Source organism: Aplidium turbinatum, chromosome 1 (genome assembly GCF_918807975.1).
Source record: "Aplidium turbinatum chromosome 1, kaAplTurb1.1, whole genome shotgun sequence".
Lineage (NCBI taxonomy): Eukaryota > Metazoa > Chordata > Ascidiacea > Aplousobranchia > Polyclinidae > Aplidium > Aplidium turbinatum.
The window spans coordinates 1,122,583-1,146,795 of record NC_137472.1 but is presented as its reverse complement, the minus strand read 5'-3'; the positions used below and the strand labels follow the sequence as shown (position 1 = coordinate 1,146,795).

The following is a 24,213-nucleotide window of genomic DNA, read 5'->3' as shown; positions in this document are numbered from 1 at the left end:
ATTTAAGTTATCGTTGTTAAAGCCATTATAAGTTTATACAAAATCAGGTTTTTATCCCAACTCACTAACTCAATAAATAAATCAAGAAACAATTGCAATTATGATTGAGGCAGACCGAGGAGGGATTGTAGGTAGGCAGTGAGCACCTACTCTTCTAACCAAAAATAAAAACCTGATAATTGGACAACTGAAGTAAAGAACTATAAAGTATCTAAATAACGAAATAAAAGAATTAAAAGAACTAACAAAATTGGCAGAATTGAAAGAACAAGAACTAAAGGACTAACTTAAGAATAACAAATTTAAATTTCAACCAAGGAAGACTTCAGAAGGGGTGGTCAGCACATCCCTGCTACGAAAGGACTTTTAATATACTTTAATTGTGTTGTAAACTGGAACTCTACTGTAGCCTAATTGTGTATAATAACTTTTTTTAAATATTGTATTGTTTGTCAAGAGGCTTACGTCACCGTAACTCAGCGAGCGGTAAGTCCCTAATTAATGTTGGTTACGCTGTCCATTACGTTACGTGTGTCGCTAGTACTGTGTGTAGGCTATAGTATACAGTAGTGTAATTTCTTAAATTTGATAAATGGAAGGTGACGGTGGCCATCCGGTGTCTCGTGCGTTTCCCGTTGGCAGTAGGACAGGGAGCGCTGCGTCTGGGGGTGGTGCGACGGACCACCCGGGCGTTGGGCACGTGTATCCTCAGGGGGTTCATGGCAGCCTTACCCATGCTGATTTCACAGTAGAAGCTGTGCTCAGGGACGTCAGACATAGAAAAAGAGAGGTGCTGCAGGGGGTTGAAGAGTTTAGGAGAGGTCTCCCTATGGTACAGGATGAAGCGTCGTTAGAGCGGGCCACCGTGGCCATTTTTTTTCTAGATGTCGTTATACGTTGAAACAATGTAAACGTTGCAACTTTTGTTGTCAGGTTGCTTCACGTGTGTTGTTGATACCGAAAATTACGACGGCTGACCATCCATTGACCTATTAGGAAATAAAGATGCTCTGCTTTTTTTCATAAAAAAAAATATATATTTTTTGGTTACAAGACTGCTCACTGCCTACCTACAATCCCTCTTCGGTCTTCCTCAATCATAATTGCAATTGTTTCTTGATTTATTTATTGAGTTAGTGAGTTGGGATAAAAACCTGATTTTGTATAAACTTATAATGGCTTTAACAACGATAACTTAAATCCGAAATCCGTGGTACACATTGGCATTCCTCTAGCTTGCTATTTCGATAATGAAATGAAAACCAACACAATGGCAAAAAGTCTCCAGAAACCACGCTCCCGGCACGCGGCAAAGGCGACAATCAGAGATTAAACGCCTTGACCATCAGGCGGGCCACGTCACATAGAACAGTGAAAGAACATAAATTCAACGTTGCTTAATTCAGCCAGCCAAGTTACAAATTTCATTACAATGTAATGAAAAGGGCAATTGACCCGCCGGAACAACTATATTATGAATGTTTACATTCCAGAAGGGTTTGCCATTAAAAAGGAAAGCAATTTCACTATTGGCCCAAAATATTTCTTTAAAATTCTACACTCTACTCAGAAGCTATCGAATAAAGCTCGCAATATCGTCAACAAAGTACTACTGTACAAAGGAGTGCGTTTTATGCCCATCCTGAAAACATTTTGATTGCAATGATATGTGATACTGAAGAGTAGCCTATGTAAGGGAGCTAGGATGGAGAAGAATTTTCAATTCAAGAATATTCCCTCTCACTGCACTCGTCAGCGAAATTCACCCTGCCAATATTGCAGTTCAGTTCCGAACGTTACTTTGAGATGATAGACTGGCAAAATATTTCAGTTACATAACCCCCAGTGATGCGTGGTGTTGACAGAAGTGTGATGGAAGAGCACACCAAAACAAAGATGCTTCCACAACAGTTGCTTCCTATGTTTCCTTGCCACACACAAGCCGTTGAGAGAGCCATTAAACTCGTGACAGATGCCTCATCACATGTGGTGGACAGCATTGAAAGAGATGGGTAGGCTACATTAAAGCAATATTACAAACAAGGAATAAAATTTATCTGTTCCAGTCGAGAAAAGGTTTTATGATTCATTAGACTTAAGCCAGAACTAAGTTGGAACAATAATCTGGTGAACTGGTTAAAAGTCTTTGTTGTTTGTTGTATTTTTGACACAATTTCGATTTTTTTTTGTTAATAGCCTACATGTTCTTTTTTATTGTTACATTGCTGTCAAAGTTTACTCCTGTATGTGGTTCTTGTAGCAGCCTGTCAAGTGAACGTTTAATTTTGGTTTGTAACTGACAAATTTGTGTAAACAAAATCATGATAACAATTCAAGTCAAAACTGTACAGTACAATCCATTTACGGAACTTGCAGATCATATTGCTTTTATTCTGAAGTAAATTATAAGTTAAGTTGCATTTTATTGCTTTAACTGATCAAGCTAACTATTGCTTTTAATTTAAGCAAGACTACGTCTTATATTTTGTCAATTCTTATCATCCTGCAAAGTTAGTGGTCAGAAGATAAATGAGCGTACTGCGTTAACACCATTTCGCACTTTTGCGACAAGTTTGTTTATAAAGCAATAACAAAATTGCATCTCAAATTGGTGAAAATTCAGCATTTTGGTCGTCGATGCGGGGGCAGTAAACCTAAAGCTTCGAACATGCCTTTACAAAGGAAAGTTCTGGTTACATGCCACTTACAATTAATAACTAGCCAGAAGCAAAATTATAAAAAAAAACATAATAAAACGGAAAGTGAAATTTCCCTCTACTTTTCGAAAAAATAAAAGTTTCACAACCCTGCAGGGGCAGAAGATGCACCCCCAAAGTGATAAAATTTTGCACACTAAATTTTTTTATGCATGTGACACTTTTTATGAGTAGCCGTTTTTGAATTGCAAAAGAAAGTCAAAAACGACCCACCCTAATGTTCACTGTAACAACAAGCAAACTTGAGTTGTTTGATAATTCCTGCAAGACGAATCAAAAGTCGATTGCATGTGTACACTTTACCATGAAAATCAGAGTTGTAAAATCAGTACAGTATTGTATGCAATTTTATTATACTGCAGTTTCATTGTATCTTATGATCACACAGATAAAAATTGGTCAGCGAATGGTGGCAAGCAATGACAAATGGGTCAACAGTGGAGGCGGGGGTTGGGTTAGTTACTCCCCAAACATCAAGCGAGTTTGTTTACCTTGCTTGAAAGGAAACTGCATTGGAAAACACCTTCAACGAATTGGAGAATTGAATGGAAATGAAACTAAAGAGGAAAGATGTAGAAAGGAAGGTGTGTGATAATTAAAAACCACTTGCAATTGATTCATTTGTGTCTGAGAAATGATTGTAACCGATTCAGTCGTCAGCCGATTCAGTCGTCAGTATCAATCATCTTTGTTTCTGCATCTATAAAACAACTTCAAACTTGTTACTCGCAGTTGAAGAGACCAACGAAATGGCTTCAACTTATCGAGCTTTGACTGTATACAGAAACTTAAATGTACTTGTAGTATTGGGAGTAGAGTCCAGGAGCCCTTGACGCATTTTTAACATTATAAAATACAAAACGTTTAACTGTTTTATAAAACTTGCTCCACTGTACGATGTTCAGAAACCTACATCTGGGGTATCACTAACGGGGCCCTTTGGGGCTACGGCTAGATGAAAAACTTATTAAGGGTAAAAAAATATGATAAGGTACAAGAACAAAACTTTCTCCAGATTTGTGCCTTAATGGTAAACTTTAAAACAATTAAATTTGGGTGCCCCAAGTGAGTTGTTTCCGAATAAGGGGCACCCAAGGTTGGCCCAAAATACGTAAATAGAATTATGGGTCCAAGGTGAGGCTTAACATATTTTTGGGAGATAGTACCCTGAAATCACAAAATTAACATCATAAGGTACATAATAAAACTAGTCTTTTTGATAGTACTTCACTTTTTACAGACTTTACAACATTCTAGCTTAGTCGCCCCAAGTGTGGCATTCCCGAATAAAGGGTACCCAAATTTGGAGAGTATTACTTAAAAGGACATCATAAAGTAGACTAAAGGGATAGAACATGTGCCTTAAGTTGGGTCACGTTGCAATGAGTTCGAAATAACTTTTCGACCCGCAGGTGTGTTTTCCCTCATTTTCGGGTGACTTATAAACTTAAACTCTAAATTCACTAATTAAAGCTTGAAAGTATTGCATGGACGACGGACGTAAATCAGACAGAAAAAAATCTGCAACTTAGCTTGTGAAGCTGCCGTTATGAAAAGCATAACCCGCAAAGGCTAACTTTTTTAGTTGAAAACGGAACCCAATTTGATGGGAAAACTAAAAGAAAGTTGAAAATACAGATTCGCCCTAATTGACTGCAAGTGGGTTGAAAGTTCCTTCCTCACACTCTTGTATATTTTTCGATGATGTTTGGTGGTGTTGCAAAAACAATTTTGAAGAAATTGTACACAGTGGGAAAACATTACACGTTGTTTTCGATGGAATTGCATCGCCATCCATCAAGGATACTGAGAGAGATCGCTTAACAATTTATGCAAAATCGATCTGTAATTAGCAATACGTCGTTGAAGGAGAAGTCATGCAATGGCCTGTTAATTTGGCAGCCGCAATGAAGAATGACAATTGCAAGCAAGCATTGGTGCATTTTCTTGTTAATTCTTGGAAATCAGATGAATTATATTCCAGCTTTTTTCGACATAAAGATAATATGTTATGCTACACTTGATGAAAAATGTTTTGTTGATCGAAAAGATGTCGAAAAACTGTTGTGTGGTAAAGAAGATCGTTGTTGTTATGCTAACACAAAGAAGCAGATATAGCCTACGCCCAATTTAGACTACCGAATCGTCATCTCATGCAAAGATCTAAAAAGTGGTATTTTGTTTTGATGACACCAATGTTTTGATTATACTGTAGGAAAATTTGTCCTTCGTACAAAAGGACGTGGAAATTGGTGTACACCAGTGAAGAGCAACGTGGTCCAAGTGGACCACAAGTGGTCCACAGAGAATTTTCGGTGGTCCACGGATAAAATAATTATTTAAAATAATAAATAATAATCTACAGATTTACGAAATCGTACAATGTTTCATCATATCCTTTCCAACAACATGGCTAGTTGAGGCTGGATTTTCTGTTATTAATGACATTTTTTGTAAAAAAAGAAACCGACTTGATATTAATAAGCGTAGTACAGTAAGATTAAGATTGAATCAAATTTTTACTTGTAATTATGACTTAATGTGTGACAAACAACAAACTTAATGTGTGACAGAACAAGGCAGTCACTGACGTAAAATTTTATGATATTTGGTCAATTGTTACTTATAAATATTTGGTTAAACTTATTACTTATAAATATGTTGTTTTTCTAAACTTAAGCCACAATTATAAATCTGATATACAAAAAAGGTTATGGTCCACAGAGATTTCTAAAAAAAATTATGGTACACAGTCACAAAAGGTTGCTCATCACTGGTGTACACTGTACAGGCAAACAACACTCTGACATACTGAATAAAATACATATAAATGAATCAAGCTTTGCAATACTTAGTATCTTCAGACATGTTTCGGTCGCTTTTCAGCTTTCATTGGGGCGGCTCGACCTCTTAATATATTGGAGAAAGATGTGCTCAACATGCCTTTGCTGCCTTGGAAAATCCAGTATACTAAAAGTATTAATAAAAACATTGAAAAATGGTTGGGCCTGGTGTATAGATGTAAAAGCACATACCGTGTCAATGACATGCCATTCAAAAAAATTATTGAGACATACAAACCAAAAGGAACCAATCCATTACGACGACTTAAAGGTTTAAATGAAAGCAACTTGCTCCCATACAAAGCCGTGCTCTATCAGAAAATACTCAAAGCAAATTACATTTGTGGCATTTGCAATCATGCTGCAGAAAGAGACAGCTTTGTCCAGACAGCAGTTGAAAATGGTTGGCGTTTGGAATATGATAAGTTCCCTTTTGTTTTATGAAGATTTAGTTCCGTCCAAGCTGGACAAGTTTCTTCAAAGTGAGAATAGTTTGGACCAAGACAGAACAGAAGAAGATGATGAAACGACAGAAACAGATGAATGTGACTTCTGACGACAAGGAGGCATGATTTTTCAAAAAGCCTTTCGATGAACAGGGCATGCATTTTGAAATAGTTTAATGTGCAAATTTTCTTTCTGCGCTACTGTTGGTTGGTTTCAAATCTTTATCCTTGACTGACAAAGCCTTGATTGGTTATTCCTGGTAGTTTCGCATACTTGTAGAGACTTTTGACGCAGGGCCAATTAACAAGATTGACAGAGTGAAGTTTTCGATTGTTAAAGTGTTGTTGGAGAGGAATTATTTTATCCATTAGGTGTCTCTTAATGGAGAGCAGTCCTTAGAATGCGTTGCTCAAGAGCATACCCCGAGAGTCGAACCAGCACCGCTTGATCTTCAAGCTTCTTCGTTGACGAAGTCACGCACTAACCAACTGAGCTATCGAGCCTGTCTGGAATTTACGTTTCTGTTGCAAGCCTTGTCAATTTCATTATTTTGTAGTGAATACTTTTCCTTTTTCTGCAGCCTAAAACACATGTTATTCGAGTAGCCTATGTCCTTTCAGTTGTTTAAATAAAACCACAGACGCCGATTGAGCACTTTACTGGAGGCACCTTGCTATGCATTGCGCAAAGCTCACTGCTTGCTGGTCACAGCGGTAAACCATAATTGCTGTGGGAAAGTTGTAACATACAATTCCCGGATCCTTTCGTCTGTATGCGATGACACGAAAAAGAATACTCTTCTGAAAACGACTTTTTTTCAAAAATGGTATTGCAGCAAAAAATAGCCACGGACTGTCGAAATGGGAACGCAACACAGTCCGCCACTAAAACTTGTCACCACGATACAAATTACTTAGATAAAAGACGGAAATTTCGTGTAGTTGGTAAGCACAAGCAAACAGTTAAATATTCGACCAATTTTTCAAAACGACAATTCTAAAATGACGAATTGATTGCGATATTTCAACTGTACGTAACCAGCTTCTGTGACGTAATAGTGCATATGCATTGTTATGCAATTCTCAACAGGTGTTCAAACGGTTGTGCAATGTTATGCTACAGGTGCAATGCTTTAATTTACAGGTCTTACGAAGTATGTTGCAATCTCTGGACATTTTCTAGCAATTTCCATGACGTAAGACGCCAGCTAGGTTAAGTAGACCATAACGGTTTTATGTGACGTTTGATTTGGTGAACAATTGTCCGGAACATTTGCAGTTTGAGCACTTTGGCAAGGTTGGCAGTAGTATCATTTTTGGTGTTTAGGTACCACAAATGGGAAAATGTCACATGGAGGTATATATTTCCATGGCCATTCCAATGTACCTACTGCACTGAGGAGACCGGAAAATCAAAACGGTGTGCACTGTCTGCAGTAACTGAAAACAGCAACTGAATGATATTGCAAATCAATGACAAAACTGAGGAGACTAAAGAAAGAATTTAAAGAAAAAGTGAAGAGATTAGTAAGTGAGCCAGGTGATTTATTGCGAAAGTGCTGAAATAAATAAAAGGCTACAAAGAAAGCTTAAAGTTAGATTCAGATCACCGTTCTGTCGTGCGGATGCTTAGTTCCAAATCTCAGTCAAGAAAAGAAAGAATTTAAAGAAAAAGTGAGTTGTTCTGAAAACCCCCCCTTTTTTTTTTATCCCCACCCCCATCCTAGTTAACTATTTCCACCCCAATCAAACCCTGGGATCTGCAATTCCAGCCCGGGCTTGGTATCCCTATCTTTTCCCCCGAAGAACAAGGTTTAAGAAGAAAAGGAAAAACATTTCACAAGAAAGGAATCATATAAAACTGTAATTATTTATGTCGTGTTAATTGTATACTACAGTAATTGCTATATGTTCATTATTTAACCTAAATTTAGCTTTATCGAGTTTTAAATTAATTCCTAGCCTATTTTTCCATTTCACTTTGTTGTTTCATTTTTAACCTTAATTCTAATCAGTTAGTATCTTGCTACTTAAATTAATTAATTCGTAGACTTGTGCCTCTATTGCAATAATAAATCCATCCGAAAATCCTTTTTTTACCCAATTTAAACACCCTTGTTCAGTTAATTTTCGAAATCTCGGCATTCAAACTCCTGCATTGGTAATCTAGTGTTGCCAGTTGTCTGCCAAATCTTCCTTTTCTTGCATCTGAAACACGCATCTTCCATAACTTCCTTTCTCCTTGAAGTGTTCACTTGAATCATAACCTTATCTTGTTAATATTCTATACCGTATAATTTGAACAATAATCCTCTCTTTATCTTTAAAGTCTTTTGAACAATTATTTATATCGATCCTAACTAATCGTACTTCAAATCAAAGGGTCACCCTATTTGTTGGTTTAAGTTTTCAGTAGTGACGTCACAATTGACTTTTTAGTCAATTGTTCTCAAAGCATTTTTTAACCTCCTAGCTCATCAAACTTATTTGCAGTACTGTAATTAACTGATATTCAAAGCCTAATTCTAATTGCATTTAGTAACGTTGAGTCTATGTAAAAAAAAAATAATTATCAAATTTTAAGTAGTAACCTCTGTTTCAACCCTCTTGTAATCCGCCAGTAGTTCTTTGTTTTTGTAATCCGTTACTTTCAATTTCTAAACTTTGAGCTGTCGCTGTAAATTCCGAAACATCTTAAACTTAACCAACTTTTTATATATTATATTTATACATTTTCTACTGAATATGTCACGCCATTTAAGTCGCACAGGTTCAAAGACTTTTCAAGATAACCTGGCCGGTGTTGATTTTACCTCCCCGTCTGCTGAGTCCACTAGTTTAGGCTGGCCGACGAGGAAGCAGGTTCCTGTGAGTGGGCACTCAGTCCCACTTAACCCAGATGGTGAAGCCTCACCGGTAGACTCTATTGCTTTCACGAACTCGTTGCTTCGTCGTGGCGACGAGTGTCCGATCCGTGATCCCACACCACACAGTGGCTTACCTGTCGCATGCCACGAGTCAGCTCCACTATATCTGAGGTCGAATAGACTGCAGTCCGTCTGCCCTATTCGCCTCACCCTCCCCAATCTATTCCCCCTTCTCTGTCCCTTCTCCACTTGCAGGAGGGCATCTCGACCTTACCGAGATGTGCAGGCGTATCAGGACCATATGCGAGCATTCCATGGTTCGCGCGCCGAGTTCCTGATCACCTGTAGCAGGTGCTGCCGTGTTCTCCCTCGAGCTTACAAGCTGGATAGGGCCTTAGAACACTGGCGATCCTGCCCCAAGGGCCTTCAATTGCCAACCTGCCTTCCCTGGCCGAGCAATGACCCGACGCCGTCGGAGAGCCAAACCAGGCCCCCTATGATGACCAAGCCTGGGCCTTCCTACGCCTCTGTTGTTAGGCATGGAAGGCGCCGGCCCTCGACTGCAGGCGCATCGGTCGAGGGGTCATCCCTTCCTTCCTCTTCCTCTGTCATCCGCTCTCAAGTCTTCTGGCGCCAAGACCTGGAAAGCACTTCCACTTTGCCCCCCCCACCTGACTTTATACCAGAACTTTTCCGTACTGTTCTATCCCATTCAGGCAAGACTTCGCTCAGCCCAGCTGATGCTGACAGCTTGCCTGATCTAGATGTGCTGTTTCTTCCTCGCCTGTCTTCGGCCGGACCTGGGTCGGAAAGTGGGGACTCTTCCGACTCGTCCGACTCGTCGAACAGCAAATCTCTTTCCTCTTCCTCCACTTCCTCGCCTGATAGCCCAACCACGAACGGTTACGGCCCTACTGTCAGTGCGAATCCTTTTCTATATGCACTTCTACGCAAGCCGACCTCCACCGGAGCCGTGGCAGTGGACTCGCTCGGTTTATCCAAGCCGGCTTCGCGCCCATCTTCTCTGCCTCGGACGGCTACCACCGGAGCTGAAGCTGGGGACTCAATCAGCTCTTCCAAGCCGCCCATGCAGACCTCTTCTTCCAAGTCTCTCCAACACTACCCATCTCACTCCTCCTTATCTTTTAATCCTGTTTCCATCTGTCCTATACAATCTTGTACCTCGACGCTGTCTGCCGAAGCCCGACCCTTTACCCCACCTACCCAAACCACCCACAATGAATTCCATTCCACTATCTCTTCCCAAACCTTGACTCGACCCCGAAGCGACACCATGGCATGCAACCAAGCCATGCATGACCCCGGACTCCCACAGACTACCCCAGGGATGTCTATCACACCCAACACTCAACGATCCATCCAAGATCCTGTTGAACGGGTCAGGGAAAGTAAGACGAAGAGCTCCAGGCGGGCTCTTTGCAGTTTAGTGAACCTTACTTTAGCGGGTGGCATAAATTTCGACCAGTTCTGCATTGAATTGGAAGAGTGGACCGCTGGCACTTCGCCGCCCAAGAGGACACGTCCTCGCAAACCACGCTTCAATCGTGGCGCCCGGGCTCGCGCGGCTCGCCGTCGTTCGAACGGGGGTTCTCCTCGGTCGGACGGCGGGGGTTCGCGCGGGAACGGAGCCCGATATCGTAGGGGAGTGGAGTTGCGAGCCGCCTTCTCGCGGGATGCGAAGGGAACGGTCCGTCGGATCGTTGAAGGAAAAAACTGCGACCTTCACTGCGAAATTCCCCCTCAAGAAATTGAGGAGAGATTTCGACGTGACATGGCCGCTCCTAAAGCTGGGAGTTGCTCGCAGATGCCTGAGTGGATGAACGCCCACCGTTACGAGTATGGCAATGTAAACCTCTCCCTCATCGATGACGGTGAAGGTCCCATTACGGCCCGGGAGGTGGAGGCGGTCCTCCAGTCGCTTGATGTCGGTTCCGCCCCTGGTTCTGACGGATTGTCCTACGGTTTCTGGAAGACCCTGGACCCAAGAGGGGGACTCTTGGCCAGCCTTTTCGAGACCTGCCGGATCAACCGTAGTGTACCGGACCAGTGGAGAACCAGCAGGATCACACTCATATGCAAAGACCCTGAGGGTGATCTGCACGACGTCAGCAACTGGCGGCCCATCTCCATCTGCCGAAACATATATAAGATTTACGCCGCCGTATTGGCCCGACGCCTGCAGCGATGGGCGGTGGAGGGGAATGTTATCAGCCGAGAGCAAAAGGGATTCATGCCCACGGAGGGCGTCTACGAGCATGTGTTCATGCTCGACACCATCCTCTCGGATGCACAGTCACGCAAAAGGCCTGTGTCGGTTGCGTTTCTGGACATTCGAAACGCCTTTGGCAGTGTCCGGCACGAATGCATAGCCGAGGTCCTGCGTCATTTCGACGCCCCCACAGACCTTATTGAGTGCATCTCCGACATATACGTCGCTAACACCTGCACCGTCCGCTGTGGCAATGGTGAAACCGACCGTATCCCTGTGGGGCGGGGAGTCCGTCAGGGCTGCCCGTTGTCTGGGCTGCTATTCAATTTGGTCATCGAGGTGCTCCTCAGGGGCGTCCGTGACAAAACGGATTGCGGCTACAACCTTCCTGCTAAAGAAGACGTCAAAGTACGTTGTATGGCATATGCGGACGACATCTGTCTCGTTTCTTCCGATCGCGAGCAGATGATCTCCCTCTTATCTACTACTGATCCCTTCTCTTCCTGGTCCGGGCTACGGTTCAACCCACGCAAGTGTGGCACCTTATCCTATAGGAAGGCGTCGGCGTCTCGTCTGCGGGTCGACCCGGAACCTTTCTCCCTAGCCGGGGAGGAAATCCGAGTCATCCCCAAAGGCGAAACGTACAAATATCTTGGCGCTCGAACCGGTTACGCCTCGGATGCGTCCCTTACCCAACCTTTCATCTCCACCCTGGAGAAACACATTTCCTCTTTAATGAAATCTTTCCTTACTCCAAGCCAGAAACTTCTGGCACTTAATTCTATCATTCTTCCGTCCGCGTCATACCATCTGCGAGTGCGGCGCTTCAGACAGTATGAGCTTCTGAAGCTCGATCGACTGGTATTGCAGTGTTTGAAGGTGGCGTGGCGTCTTCCCAGGTGGGCGTGCAGCGCTTTCTTTTACTGTAAGCCTGCATTGGGGGGCTTTGGTGTGTTGAATCTGTGTCGCGAAAGCGACACGCTTTTGATAGCCCAGGCCTTCAAGATGCTGACGTCTCCTGACGACCGTGTCTCTGCCATCGCTTTCGGGCAGCTTAGGCGTTGTGCCAGTCTGAGGTTCGGCACTCCAGATCCTACCCCGTGCCAGCTAGCCAGTTACTTGAATAAGGACCCCCCACCTGAAGGTGCCCGTTCTCGACCGTGCCCAACAGGCGAAAGCTTGTGGGGCCGCGTCCCGGCGGCTACCCGTCGTCTAAATGTACGTTGGTCCGCACGCCCGGATGGCGGTCTCGAGTTGACCGCGGGGAGCTCCAAAATCACCCCTCCCCTAAGAAAAAAAGTGGTTCCGACCCTCTACCAACACAATGACTTGTGGTGGAGGAGACAGTGGGAATCCAAACCTGACCAAGGCAAGACGGTCAGTGCCCACTGTCTGTCCGGATTTTCGAATTCTTGGACTCGGCGACCGGAGCTCCTGGATCACGCGAACCGTGCATTTGCTTATAAAGCCCGCCTAAACCTACTTCCCTTGAAATCAAAACCAAGCCATGGCCACCCATATAAACCTGCCATATGTCGCGCGTGTGGGAAAGCGGAAGAGACTCTCCCTCATATATTGAATCACTGCCCTACCGTGATGCCTGTTGTCACGGAACGACACAATTCAGTATTGTGGGAGATCGTGAAGCATGTACCTGCCGAATGGCAACCCTTGCTTACCATAGATAGTACGGTTCCACAACACGTGGAAGCGGGCGGTGCTGATCTGCGCCCTGACATTGTCCTGCAACGCCCTGACGGTGTCACGGTTGTATGTGACGTCACTTGCCCGTTCGATTACGGCGCGGATTCCCTTCGAAAAGCCGCCGACAGGAAACACGACAAGTACGGCGAGTTATGTGTAAACATATTGGAAGACAGGAAGCGCCCTTGCAGGGACGTCCTGTCACTTCCGTTCGTTGTAGGCTCCCTCGGGAGCTATGCTCCGTTGAGCTCTCGGGCTTTGGCGGCCTTGGGTGTTCCTGCTCGTGGGGTAGCAGAGGTGGCTAGAAAAGTGGCCTCCCTCTCAATCGAAGGTTCCCTCCGTGTCTGGAAAGCTTGGAACGCCGGGCTCACTCGTGGAGGGGCTACGTCATAGAAAAGACGATTCCAGCGATCAGAAGCTCAATTCCCCAACAGCAGAAGCTCTGCAGTAAGCATCCGAGCGCACAAGACAGCAAACCTCAAAACCCGCCAGTAATTGTGTGACGTCATAGTATGTTAAATCCATTGTTTCATTATCAATTTACCTGTAAACAATTGTCGTTTCATCAGCATGCTGCAGCTCAATGAAGAATACAATCATCATCAATAAAATAAATTAGCAATATATAAATTAAGTATATATTGCATATCGTGAATGGACTCATATCATCATCAATGACGTAATATCATTAACAACACTGGATCTGTATTTTCATATTTCAATATTTTAGATTATCACACACTACCTTCACCCGATATGCTGCTCTTTCCCGCTCGGATCAACCTCGCGTTGCTTTTAACTCATCGATAATCATGATTTCCCGATCAACTCGATGCAACCTCCAAAGTTTCATCCCACTATTATATATTTTTCCGGGTAACGTTGCCTAGTCATATCTACGTTTCGACCGCTAGTCCCCCCGACCCATCTGGGCGAACCTGCCTCAACGTCTGGCCAGTGCACATCCGTGCTCGTTGGTTCAACGTCAACACTTTTTCGGTAGGTAAAGCATACAATATATTCCCACTTACCATCTTTTTTTTTACACCAATTAATTGAGCCTTTGCTCCAGATTTTATATAATTTTCGTCTCCCACGAGTATTCAAATCGTCCTTGTAGCTAAGCTTCTCTTCCTCGTGGGAGACCCCAAAGTTTATCCGCTCTGCCTACGGGCAGACCGGGTATAGGAGTCAAACGTACCTGTGTTACGGTCACGTGATGGAGACGTGGGCGCTGCCTGGCTTTATAAAACTTCTGTCGCCCGGCCCGTCGTGAGCTGACCTTTTTGCGTTTGCAGAAAGCAAATCCCGTCTCCCTGGCCCGTTCCGCCATTCTAACTTTTGCGGACGAGTCGCACAAAAATCTCGATCCACACTTTCCTTCCACAGGTACCTAGACTCCCCAGCCTGGCCCCCGCGACCTAAGCTGGTGGATTTCCCTTCCGGGTGCATCGCCACCCCATAATCACGCCGCTCCCCGCCTCCACGGGGCGTGGCAGGCCGGTTCTTTAAAGTCTCTGACCTGGCTATGTTTATTGTGTTCTTCTCGCCGTGTCAATTATTTTGTACTCGTGCGTCGTTGACCAAAATAAAACAGTTCATCATCATAAAATGATATATAAATCAGGGTAAAATCATGGGTGTATTAGCAATCTGAACTAGCCAGAAATTTAGAAATAATAACGGCCCACTTTTATCAAATTCCATTTTGTATACGAAAAATGCTCACTTTCCACACTATTTAGTACATTTCAGAAAAAGTTATGCACCGGTAATAGGCTACCTTGGGTAAAACTCGACATTGTATTTATTTGTAGCAAGTTTCCCTGACCGGCCAACCTGGAAAGTTCTCTAATTTGCGGTTGGATTATCCGCCTTTCCATACAATTTTCATCTTTGTAATGGTGCATTTTAACCTACGTGCTATGTTACGCTGTGTACATATTGTAGGTTAATACATGCTCCGTTGATATTCCAAAATATTTGCAGTCCGCCTAAAAATTACCAAACAATTGTGGCAGAGATGTCATTGAGACTTAATTTAGCACCGGCTTCAGCATTTGTGCTCGGAGAAATCCCCACCTGGAATTGAACACTAGGCCTAAGTCCTACACTGTAGCCTACATGTACACTTGATTTCAACCCTTTTAACCACTTTAATGATGATGCTGCTTGCTTAAATAAACTTGGAGGCATATTAGCCACCCTGAAAAAGAAGGAAGACACACCTGGGACTCTGGGAGCCATAAGAAAAGTTGTTTCGAACTGGTGGACCATGCCCCAACTGCGGACACGTTCTATCTTTGTAGCCTACTAAAATGATGTTACTTTTACATAATTTTCCACTAATTTGAGTGCCCCTGATTCGGGAATTCCCCACTTGGAGCGAGCAAATTTTGATGTTGTGAAATCTGTAAGTGAAGTAGTACCACGAACACTTGGTTTCATCTGTTTGGCTACTTTATGATGTTAATTTTGTAATTGTAGGGGGTTATACCCCAAACCCCAATTCGGGGCCATAAAAAGTTATTTTGAACTCAGTGGAACATGCCCTAACTGATGATACAACTTCTATCATTGTACCACATGATGTTATTTTTATGTATTTTGGGCCAACTTTGGGTGCCCCTGGTAAGTCTACAAGTGAAGGCATAAAATCTAAGGACAATTTTGTTCTTGTACCTTGTGATGCTCTTTTGAGCGCCAAATACTTTTTTATCAGGCCGTAGCCCCCAAAGCCCCAGTAGTGAGACTCCGGATGTAAGTTTTTAAACACCCCATAGCAAGTTTCATAAAGCACTCAAGTCTTTTGTACCTTATGATGTCACGGGCTCCCGGACTATTGCGTTCTATCACTGCACATAAGATTATTTGTATTACTGCAGATCGAACGCTAATGATTCTTTCTTAAGGTCTCCTCAGTGCACTACACTCACACCAGACTCGACTTATTACTATATAAGTAACTCAGCGTGGCGATTTTTCAATTTGTGGTACGCAAGGAACCACGTTTAGGTACTTTCACCCATCTTGCCAAAGTGCTCACACTGCAGGAGCGGTGAACTATGCCAATGCAACAGCAAGATGTCAGCTAACAAAGCTAGTTAGGACTACACTTAACTTTTATAAAGAAAAACCATTGCAGTTAGCTTTAGTCAAAAAGCTGCATTTGTAGGCTATATCAAATTGTGGATCAAACTCTCTAGAATTTTGTTTGGTCATGCAGTCTATGCTTAAATTATTCGCAAAATTTGATAAAACGCCTTGATTTCACTACAACAAAGTCCGATGTATGCACAGTAATAAAAGATTAGGTTACATTGAAAGAATTTTAACTTGCTTTCCCAGTGGCTTGCTGTAAATTATCACTTGTTTAGTCAAGCGTTGTGTTTAATTTTGTGTTTCACATGCTACCAAGATTATTTGAAAAAGGTCCATAATGACTTTCTGTAAAAACGCTGTTCTGTGTATTGGTAAAACAATGTTGAAATCGATATTGTGTGAGTTCTAAAATGGGTACATCAGATCTCCTATGATTTTGCTAATTTGAATACCTAGAAAAATGCAGCAAAAGTGTTCTATCTCATGTAAATACATTTTTGTCGAAAATTTTGTTGCATGATAGTAAAGGTAAAGAAGGGTCCCATACCTGATTTAAGTGTCGGGTATGATAAGACAAGGTTCTAATGGTACTAAGCTTTCGGCACTAAAGAGATTAAAGCCTGTTCCTTTCTATCGGCCGCCTTTACTTCAGTAACTACGCCAACTCAATTTATTACACCCTGGGTAGAGGTGAGCGGTGTTTTCAAGAACCAGCTTAAGCCGGGAGTCGAACCAGGTTTCTATAGTTGGAATAGTATCTTTGATAAATAAAATTTCACCGATTGACTTTAGGAGCATGGTTGCTTCAAGACAACGATGTAGATGAAAAGAATGTTCTGGCCGCGATCACTGGGTTTGGTTCTGAGTCATCAGTGGACAAAACAATATCGAACAAACTCAAACAAGGCTTGATACGTCTGTGGAGTGGAAACAGGTAAATTTTCTCTCAAAACTTTTGTTATGCTTTCCATCATTTCAATTGTTTAATTTGCTGATGAATGTAGAGTTCTGGTAACAAATGTTTGTTTTTATAATTTTGTTTTGGATGTAGTCAATTTAATTGATTTATTTTCACTGTTCAGTGATAGTTAGTTGTTGAATCAAAAGCCTCAAGAGCTCAGTTTTGGGGGAGGGTTGTCGATTCTTCTTAAGCTTTAGGAGTGATATCTCTGTTATTTTTTAAGGCACGGCTTCAAAATTTGGGATTAATTTTGTAAAATTATTCACGCTGAGCATATCCGAAAATTAAAACCATGTGAATTTTATAACTGCTCAATGTGCTCATATACGTTAAAATGTTGAGGTGAATTATAACTGTAATTGTAGCGTGAGTTTACACATTATTTTTTGGTAGAGTAATGACGAACATGCATTGCAATGGTGTGATTAAATTTTTTTTACATAAGTTTACATACAGCTAATGCTCTTCACGCTGTGAACAGTTAGGAGGGCCAAATTAATTACTTTCATCCAGCTTGTGGGAAAATTTTGAACAATAGAATGTGAAATATTTCAGAGGATGTGCTGAGAAATGCTTATATCTCTCAATTTATAACTTTTATTCGCTCAAAATTTCAGCTCAATTGAGATGAATAAAAGTTAGGAAAAGTCAAGAAATCTCGTAATCGCAGCCTCAGTGGTTTTAGAGATACAACTGTTGATACAAAAAAGTTGAATTGACAGCCCCCCCCCCCAACCTTCAAAGGGTTAAGACATTTTTGTTTTTGTGATAATCAATCAGTAATTTTATTTCATCTAATTTGACCAATAATTCGGTAACTAAATATTCATTGTCCATTGTTAAGTAGCCACCATTGTTGTTCACACAACTTCAGATGCAGATCGGATCGAAATAGATTGGTTAACAATGAAGGATTATCCGAAGACATACAATTTACTGACAACATGGTTTGTGGGATTGGACCCAACAAGAACAATGTGGTGGACGCATGCCAGGGTGACAGTGGAGGTCCCTTAGTGCGACAGGTTATTCTCAATTTACTTTGTAAGAATGAAATATCTTTCAAACTGTTTCCAATCGTTGGCCTGGGTGAATATTTGTTTCTTCAATAACAGATTGTACTTTTGCATAAGTCAATAAATGTCTACATGTTTAGCAAAAAACCAAGTCTTTGTCCTCGGGCTCCAGTCCTCGGCCAACTGGCAGCACAAGTTGAAAATGTTTGAAAAAAAAAGATTTGAAAAAGTCTGGACCACAAACAGATGTAATGCGCCATTGAACCTGACACAACAAACCACGAGTTTAGAGGCAAATAATAAAAGCAGCTTTTCTCTGTTTTTAAAGAGAAGTTAAATAAAGAAAATGAGAAATGAAACGAAAATGTGCTCTTTTCAAGCAAACAGGTGAATATAGCTTCAGAGGCAATATTCACAAACGCACTGGATTTAATAATCTTTGAGCATTTTCTCTATAATAAAATCTTTTCTGATTAGCTCACATGTAATAAGTTGCCTGAGCTGCCATTTAAAAAATGGCACATTAAATGACTAATCTTCTGAACTAATGTGGGAAATTTAACTCAGGCTAAATTTGTGCATAATGTTGTTTTGCAAATGAGCTGCCTAGAATGAATCCACACGTGATCTCACATTATTCCTTGCACTAGATTAATATAATATTTTTAAAATTAATAAAATTATTCAAAAGAAATATTAATGAAAATATTTTTGCTTTTATGAAAACAAAAATGTAAAAACATTATTTTTATAATGAGCAACCCACCTACCATCCACGTTTGGATGATTTTACATTTGAGCTACCCAGATTCAACAAATAAACAACATTATACAAATATAGATACCAACATTAGATCTCATATTTCCTGCTTTCTCGTTCAAACTAAAACAAAATTAATAAGCAATTGAAATTAACCTTATTAGAACAGGGATTTTAGGTAACTCAATTGGCACGTATGTCAACAAATTGTCAACATGGCATTCCCTTTGCATTTTTCAATACAAATGCGCTGCTGCCAAATATTTTTTTTTTTTAAAGATTTGATGTTGATAAAACATTATACAAGTAATCATGAATCCCAATTGGGAGGTCTGCTTCCTACTCAGGGCTTAGTTTTTTACTTACTAGTTTTCAGACTAAGCACAAAAAAGCTCAATACGTATCGATCATGATGGTATAAGCGAAACTCAGTCTATTGAATAATCTTCGACTGAGCTATTTCAAGCAATATTGGTTCTTCTAAAGTTTTCTGTGTCTTGGGTAAAGCCATCGCCTACAAGTGATACATACTAATCGAGTATGCTTTTTTCATATAAAGCATCTTTTCTGTTTGATACGTTGGATTGTGTGATTCGAAGTGTTTGAAGAAGCAGCATTAATGTTACCCAAACTTTTCAGCAAGTACTGTAGTTTAGTTTCTACAACCAATTTCGTTTTTAAGCTTTGGTAGAGAGTTTGCATTTTTGAACCATAGACAAGCAAAACAAAGTAACCTTAGCGGATTTAACATAATGTATTACACACAAAATAAAATATGTAACATAATGACTCAAATGTTTTCGACACGCACGTGTGTCCTCGTAAGGAATTGAATTTGCAATACACATAAAATAAAGAATTGTAAGATAAATTTGACTTTGCCCTATAACTGTAACGAAACTCTGGACAGAGAATCACAAACTGAACAAAAGATAGAAAAATGATTGCGAGTAAATTATAAGGTGGGAAAAAGATCACATGCGGTGTAAACTACAGGCATTGAACAAACATTTAGAACACACACAAGAGGAACGATGAGCCACAGGCAAATAACTGCCGGTTGAGAGATCGATTATTACGTTTGATTCTTTATGGCTTGCATGATCTTAGTTTGTTTAGGTTTGTCAATTTCGTTTTGTTGACATATGGTTGAGCAAGCTGAAAGGTGGTTTTTGAAAGAAAATCTGCTTTGGTTACTTTGCCTTTTGTGCTTCATTATCTGCATTTGTGCTTCATTATCACAAATGCATTGTCACTGGCAACATTTATCAAATTGTAATTGATAACCATTGGCCAATGATTTTTTTCTTGGGACAACAATAAATTGGGACGCCAAAGATGATAAGGAGTTCAATATACGTATTGCTCAAGTAAAAGCCTCTTTCCAGCAAATGAAAACAATATTATGCAACAAGAACATATCTTTCGTAACCAGATTGAGAGTATTGAAGTGTTACATTTATCCAATTTTTAAATATAATTCAGAAACCTGGACAATTACCAAATCAATTAATAAAAGAATAAATAGGTTTGAAATGTGGGCATTCCGAAAAATGCAGAGGATTTCCTAGACTGACAGAAAAAGCAATCAAACTGTTTTAAATCAAGTCAAACAAACAAACAATCTACTAAAAAATATCAAAGAAAAACAACTTCAATTTTTAGGACACGTGCTGCGAAAAGGAAAGTTAGAACATCTCTCCTCACAGGCAAAATTGAAGGGAAGCGTGCCCAAGGCAGACAAAGATTAACCTACTTAAACCAACAAACCGACACAACTAACACCAACATACAACTAATACACAAAGCAAACAACAGAGAATCTTGGAAACTTTTCATACAAGAGGCAGTCAATGCTTGGAATCAAGTGCGACAATAAAAGAAGAAGATTCCTACCAATAAAATTTATTGCAAATACATGATTGGAATTGAATGGAAATTCGTAAAAATATTCTTCTTCTGATGGAGAGTATAAAAACCGGCAATTTAACTCCTTTTAATCGGAAAACTCTTCACTAAATGCACGTACAACTTTTCTACAAGCTCCGGCTATTCATATGCGATAATAACTAGCTATTGCATACTGCATAGTGGTTTCAAATTCCAAACTCCCTATTTTCAAGATTAAGTTCTGTGGTTTCTGATTGTTGACGTTTTGTCAATGATGTTCCGATTAAAGTAAAATGCAAATTACTCATTGTGGAAACAATTTAACGTTTTAAAATCTCTACAACAGTAAGCGTTTTTTTGGGGTTGGCACACAAGTGGTTGTCCGTGTAGTATGTTGTCAGCCAATCTAGAGCATCGCTGAGTACTCTCTCCGTGGAAGTGAAGTGTTTGCGTTGCGTTGTTATACACAAATCGTCAGCGTATAGAAAGCATCTTGTACCAGAATGGATTGGTTGGTCGTTGGTATAAATGTTGTACAAGATGGGGGCTAAAATACTCTCTTGTTGTAGACCATTTTTCTGCTGTCTCCATCTGCTATTTTTGCCACAAAAACTAACATAGAAACGGCGATTGCTAAGCAATGATGGTATCAGCTTAGTGAATCGAAACTTCTCGGTGATATTGAGGATCTTTGATATAAGAATACGATACACCAGTGACGGTATCTTCTTCAAACAAATTCTCTATGTGCTTTGTTAGATTCAAGAGTTGTCCTGTGCAGGATTGTCAAGTTGTCCTGTGCAACTTGAACAAATGACATAGCAAAGATATAGGACGAAAGCTTTTAGGGTCAGTTGGATCTTTTCCTGGTTTCAACAAGGCAATAATTTTGGCTTTTCTCCATAGCTTAAGAGTTTGGTAAGAGCTGATGCAGTTGTTGCAAAGCTTTAGCAGCCATCCGAGAGCGATTAAACCGAAATCATTAATTTTCCCAATTCGAATTCCATCTAATCCAGCAGATTTACCTTGTTTCAGAAATTCAATGCCCTCCTTCAGTTCTTCAATCGAGAAAGGATATGTTAGACGAGGGTTGCGTTCATTTTGAGCTCTTATTAGCCGGGGTTTAGACTGCTTTTTCATGTTATTTTTGGTTTTGCCATTTAGAAGGAGTTTATATTTATAAAGGAAATTTGATTGGCAGATACAGTGTAATGGTGGTCTGGTTTAGTACAGTCGGCCGACAGCAATTTGATTGTTTTCCAAGTGGTCCATGTTATGAGGCAGATCTGTGGATTCGAACATATCTTGCCACATTCTCCTCTTTTCGCTGGCGATAGCTGTCATCACGTTTTCTCCTGCTTCAACTGTACAGTTCTTCCTCATCGTGTGTCACATGGCCGCAGCCCAGAGCATCACGCAAGCTCTTGCTCTATCGTTGAGTGAGAGAAAGGATCTGATTGGAACCTTTCTTTATAGTTTTCACAGAGGTCTGCTAAGTCTGAGTTTAGACCAAGGATGCAACGTGTCATAGAGCCTCTAGGAATGTTTTTTTCTTTCTTCGTACAGCTTCTATAAAATCAAGGTATTTATCTGATGATGTGTATGAATTGGCGATGTGGAAGTCCAGATCTGAAGTATATCCCTTCCAGTTAGCTTTTCGAAAGATGTATCGTCGTTGATATGTGACATCGTTTGGAGTGACAACTGCCTTGATTCAAAGGCAGAATGGGCGATGTTGAGTATGTGGGATTGGATCCATATGTGCTTCACATAGTTTTTAGTGATGGAGTCACTTGCAAAGATGAAGTCCGGATATGAGCCTCGTTTCCATCTTCCGCTGTTAAAGGAAGAAGGCAGTTTGGGGTCATATATGAGGCGCAGGTTATTATTGTCAGCACATTTTTCAACAGCTTCTCCATCCTTAGTTGTGTTGCTATAGCTCCATCTCGAGCTGTGGCTGTTGAAATTGCCAATAAACAAGCCAGGCGTGCTGCCATTTTGAAACATCAGATCGCTTGGCATGAGGGGTTCATTTGTGGGCTTATAGACAGATGTTACGTCTATTCCATCGAGGTGGACAGTCAGGCATTCAGTGTTATTGCTATCATCGAACGAAACTGAGTTAATGGTGGATTCAGATCCTACGTAGATATTACTGCCATGTTTCCAATGAGTGATTTCATTGACGAGGTCCATCCCGGGTATTCTTGGCCTATTGTGTGTAGCGCTAGGGTGGGTTTCCTGCAGGGAGAGAACATCGCATTGATGTTGTTTGCAGAGTTCAGCAAGGATGGCTGATTTTGCTGTAGAAAACCCTTCGAAATTGGCCGAGATCACCGTTAGACAAGCCCTAAAAAGGGCTGGCTAGGCGCTAGAGTAGGCACGGTTGTCGTGTGACGTGGTGAAGACATTGGTTTCACTTCTGGTTTAGCTCTGGCGAAGTTACTTGTAGGGAAGTTCTCTTGCGTTGCAAGGAGTAAGTTTCTTTATTTGCATCAGCTTTTGTGTAGCTGTGAGATCCAACAACTAAAATGCATTCCTATAAAATATCTTTAATATTCTAAAACAAAATATCTTTCAACGAATCTTCAGGTGATGACCGAAGAGAGGAAGAGTTGCTGGGTGCAATTGGGAATCATCAGTTGGGGTGTGAGTTGTGCCTTATCGTACCGTGTTGAGGGATCTATCAAGTACTACCCAGGATTTTATACTAAAGTGACCTCTTTGATTGATTGGGTGTCGGACAAGACACATGGTGGTGAGTTTGTTATCCTAAACATAAATTAATAGTTTTCATCATAAAATAATATGGTTAAAAAACAAAGACTTTATTGAAGAGTCAGATTTCAAGTTGTAAATAAGGTTAAATATAATACACATGTAAAGAGTCTTAACCTGTTAATTGCGGAATTAATGTTTCTCAATTTGCTTTACTGTGTGTATTTGGTTTGGCTGCTTGCAGTCATTTTTGTTGCATTGTTACTGTGTAATGTTGAGGAGTCCCCAGCCAGCAACGAAATAACTTTTTGTTTTCACCCTTTCCTTTTAAATCTTTTTGCAAGTCACCTGCTCAAGAAGAGGGCCGTTAATAGTCAGAACAAATGATTATTTTAGCTGTTCTGATGAGTCTTCAATAGACGAAAACTAATTCCGCAGTATGAAAATATTGCTATTAATCTTATATGTTTAATTTGTTAGAGGAGATAAAATAAAAAAAATATTTTGTTGCAGTGAACCATGGCTACCCCAAATTTGCGGCCTGATTTGTCACATTCTGTAGATTTTGATTACCGCTACTGGTAGTGTCTGACTGACACTTTCTGAGTTTTTTTTTATTCTATACTTACTCGTAATGATATAAGTAAGAACCTTGAGTAAGTACTGGAAAATGAGAAATAGTAAATTGAAAAACGCTTGATCAGGCTGTTAAAAAGCGATTAACAGTCTGATTAAAATTTTCGAAATCAAGTTGTCTTTATGTTTCAACTTCTAATGATGTTAAAACCCATTGTGTCACTTGGGGAAGACAGCACGGAAGATTTTAAAATATAATTTGTACAAAATTCTTTCATACAGTCACCAATAAGTGGCAGAATCTGAAAAATTCTGCAGAATGCAACTAATCAGGCCGTATCTCCAGATAGCCATGAATGAACCAATGTTTTATTTTTTCTTAC

General features: G+C 40.7%; 1 protein-coding gene across 1 annotated transcript in view; it reads left to right on the top strand.

Moving 5' to 3' along the window:
• LOC145779430 (transmembrane protease serine 11C-like) overlaps positions 1-24,213 on the top strand; it is a 68,904-nt gene that overhangs the window by 31,061 nt on the left and 13,630 nt on the right. Inside the window, exons 6-9 of the mRNA XM_082591021.1 lie at positions 3,106-3,301; positions 16,702-16,843; positions 17,745-17,895; positions 23,129-23,294. Coding sequence (XP_082447147.1) covers positions 3,106-3,301; positions 16,702-16,843; positions 17,745-17,895; positions 23,129-23,294 — 655 coding nt within the window. The remainder of the gene's footprint in view (positions 1-3,105; positions 3,302-16,701; positions 16,844-17,744; positions 17,896-23,128; positions 23,295-24,213) is intronic.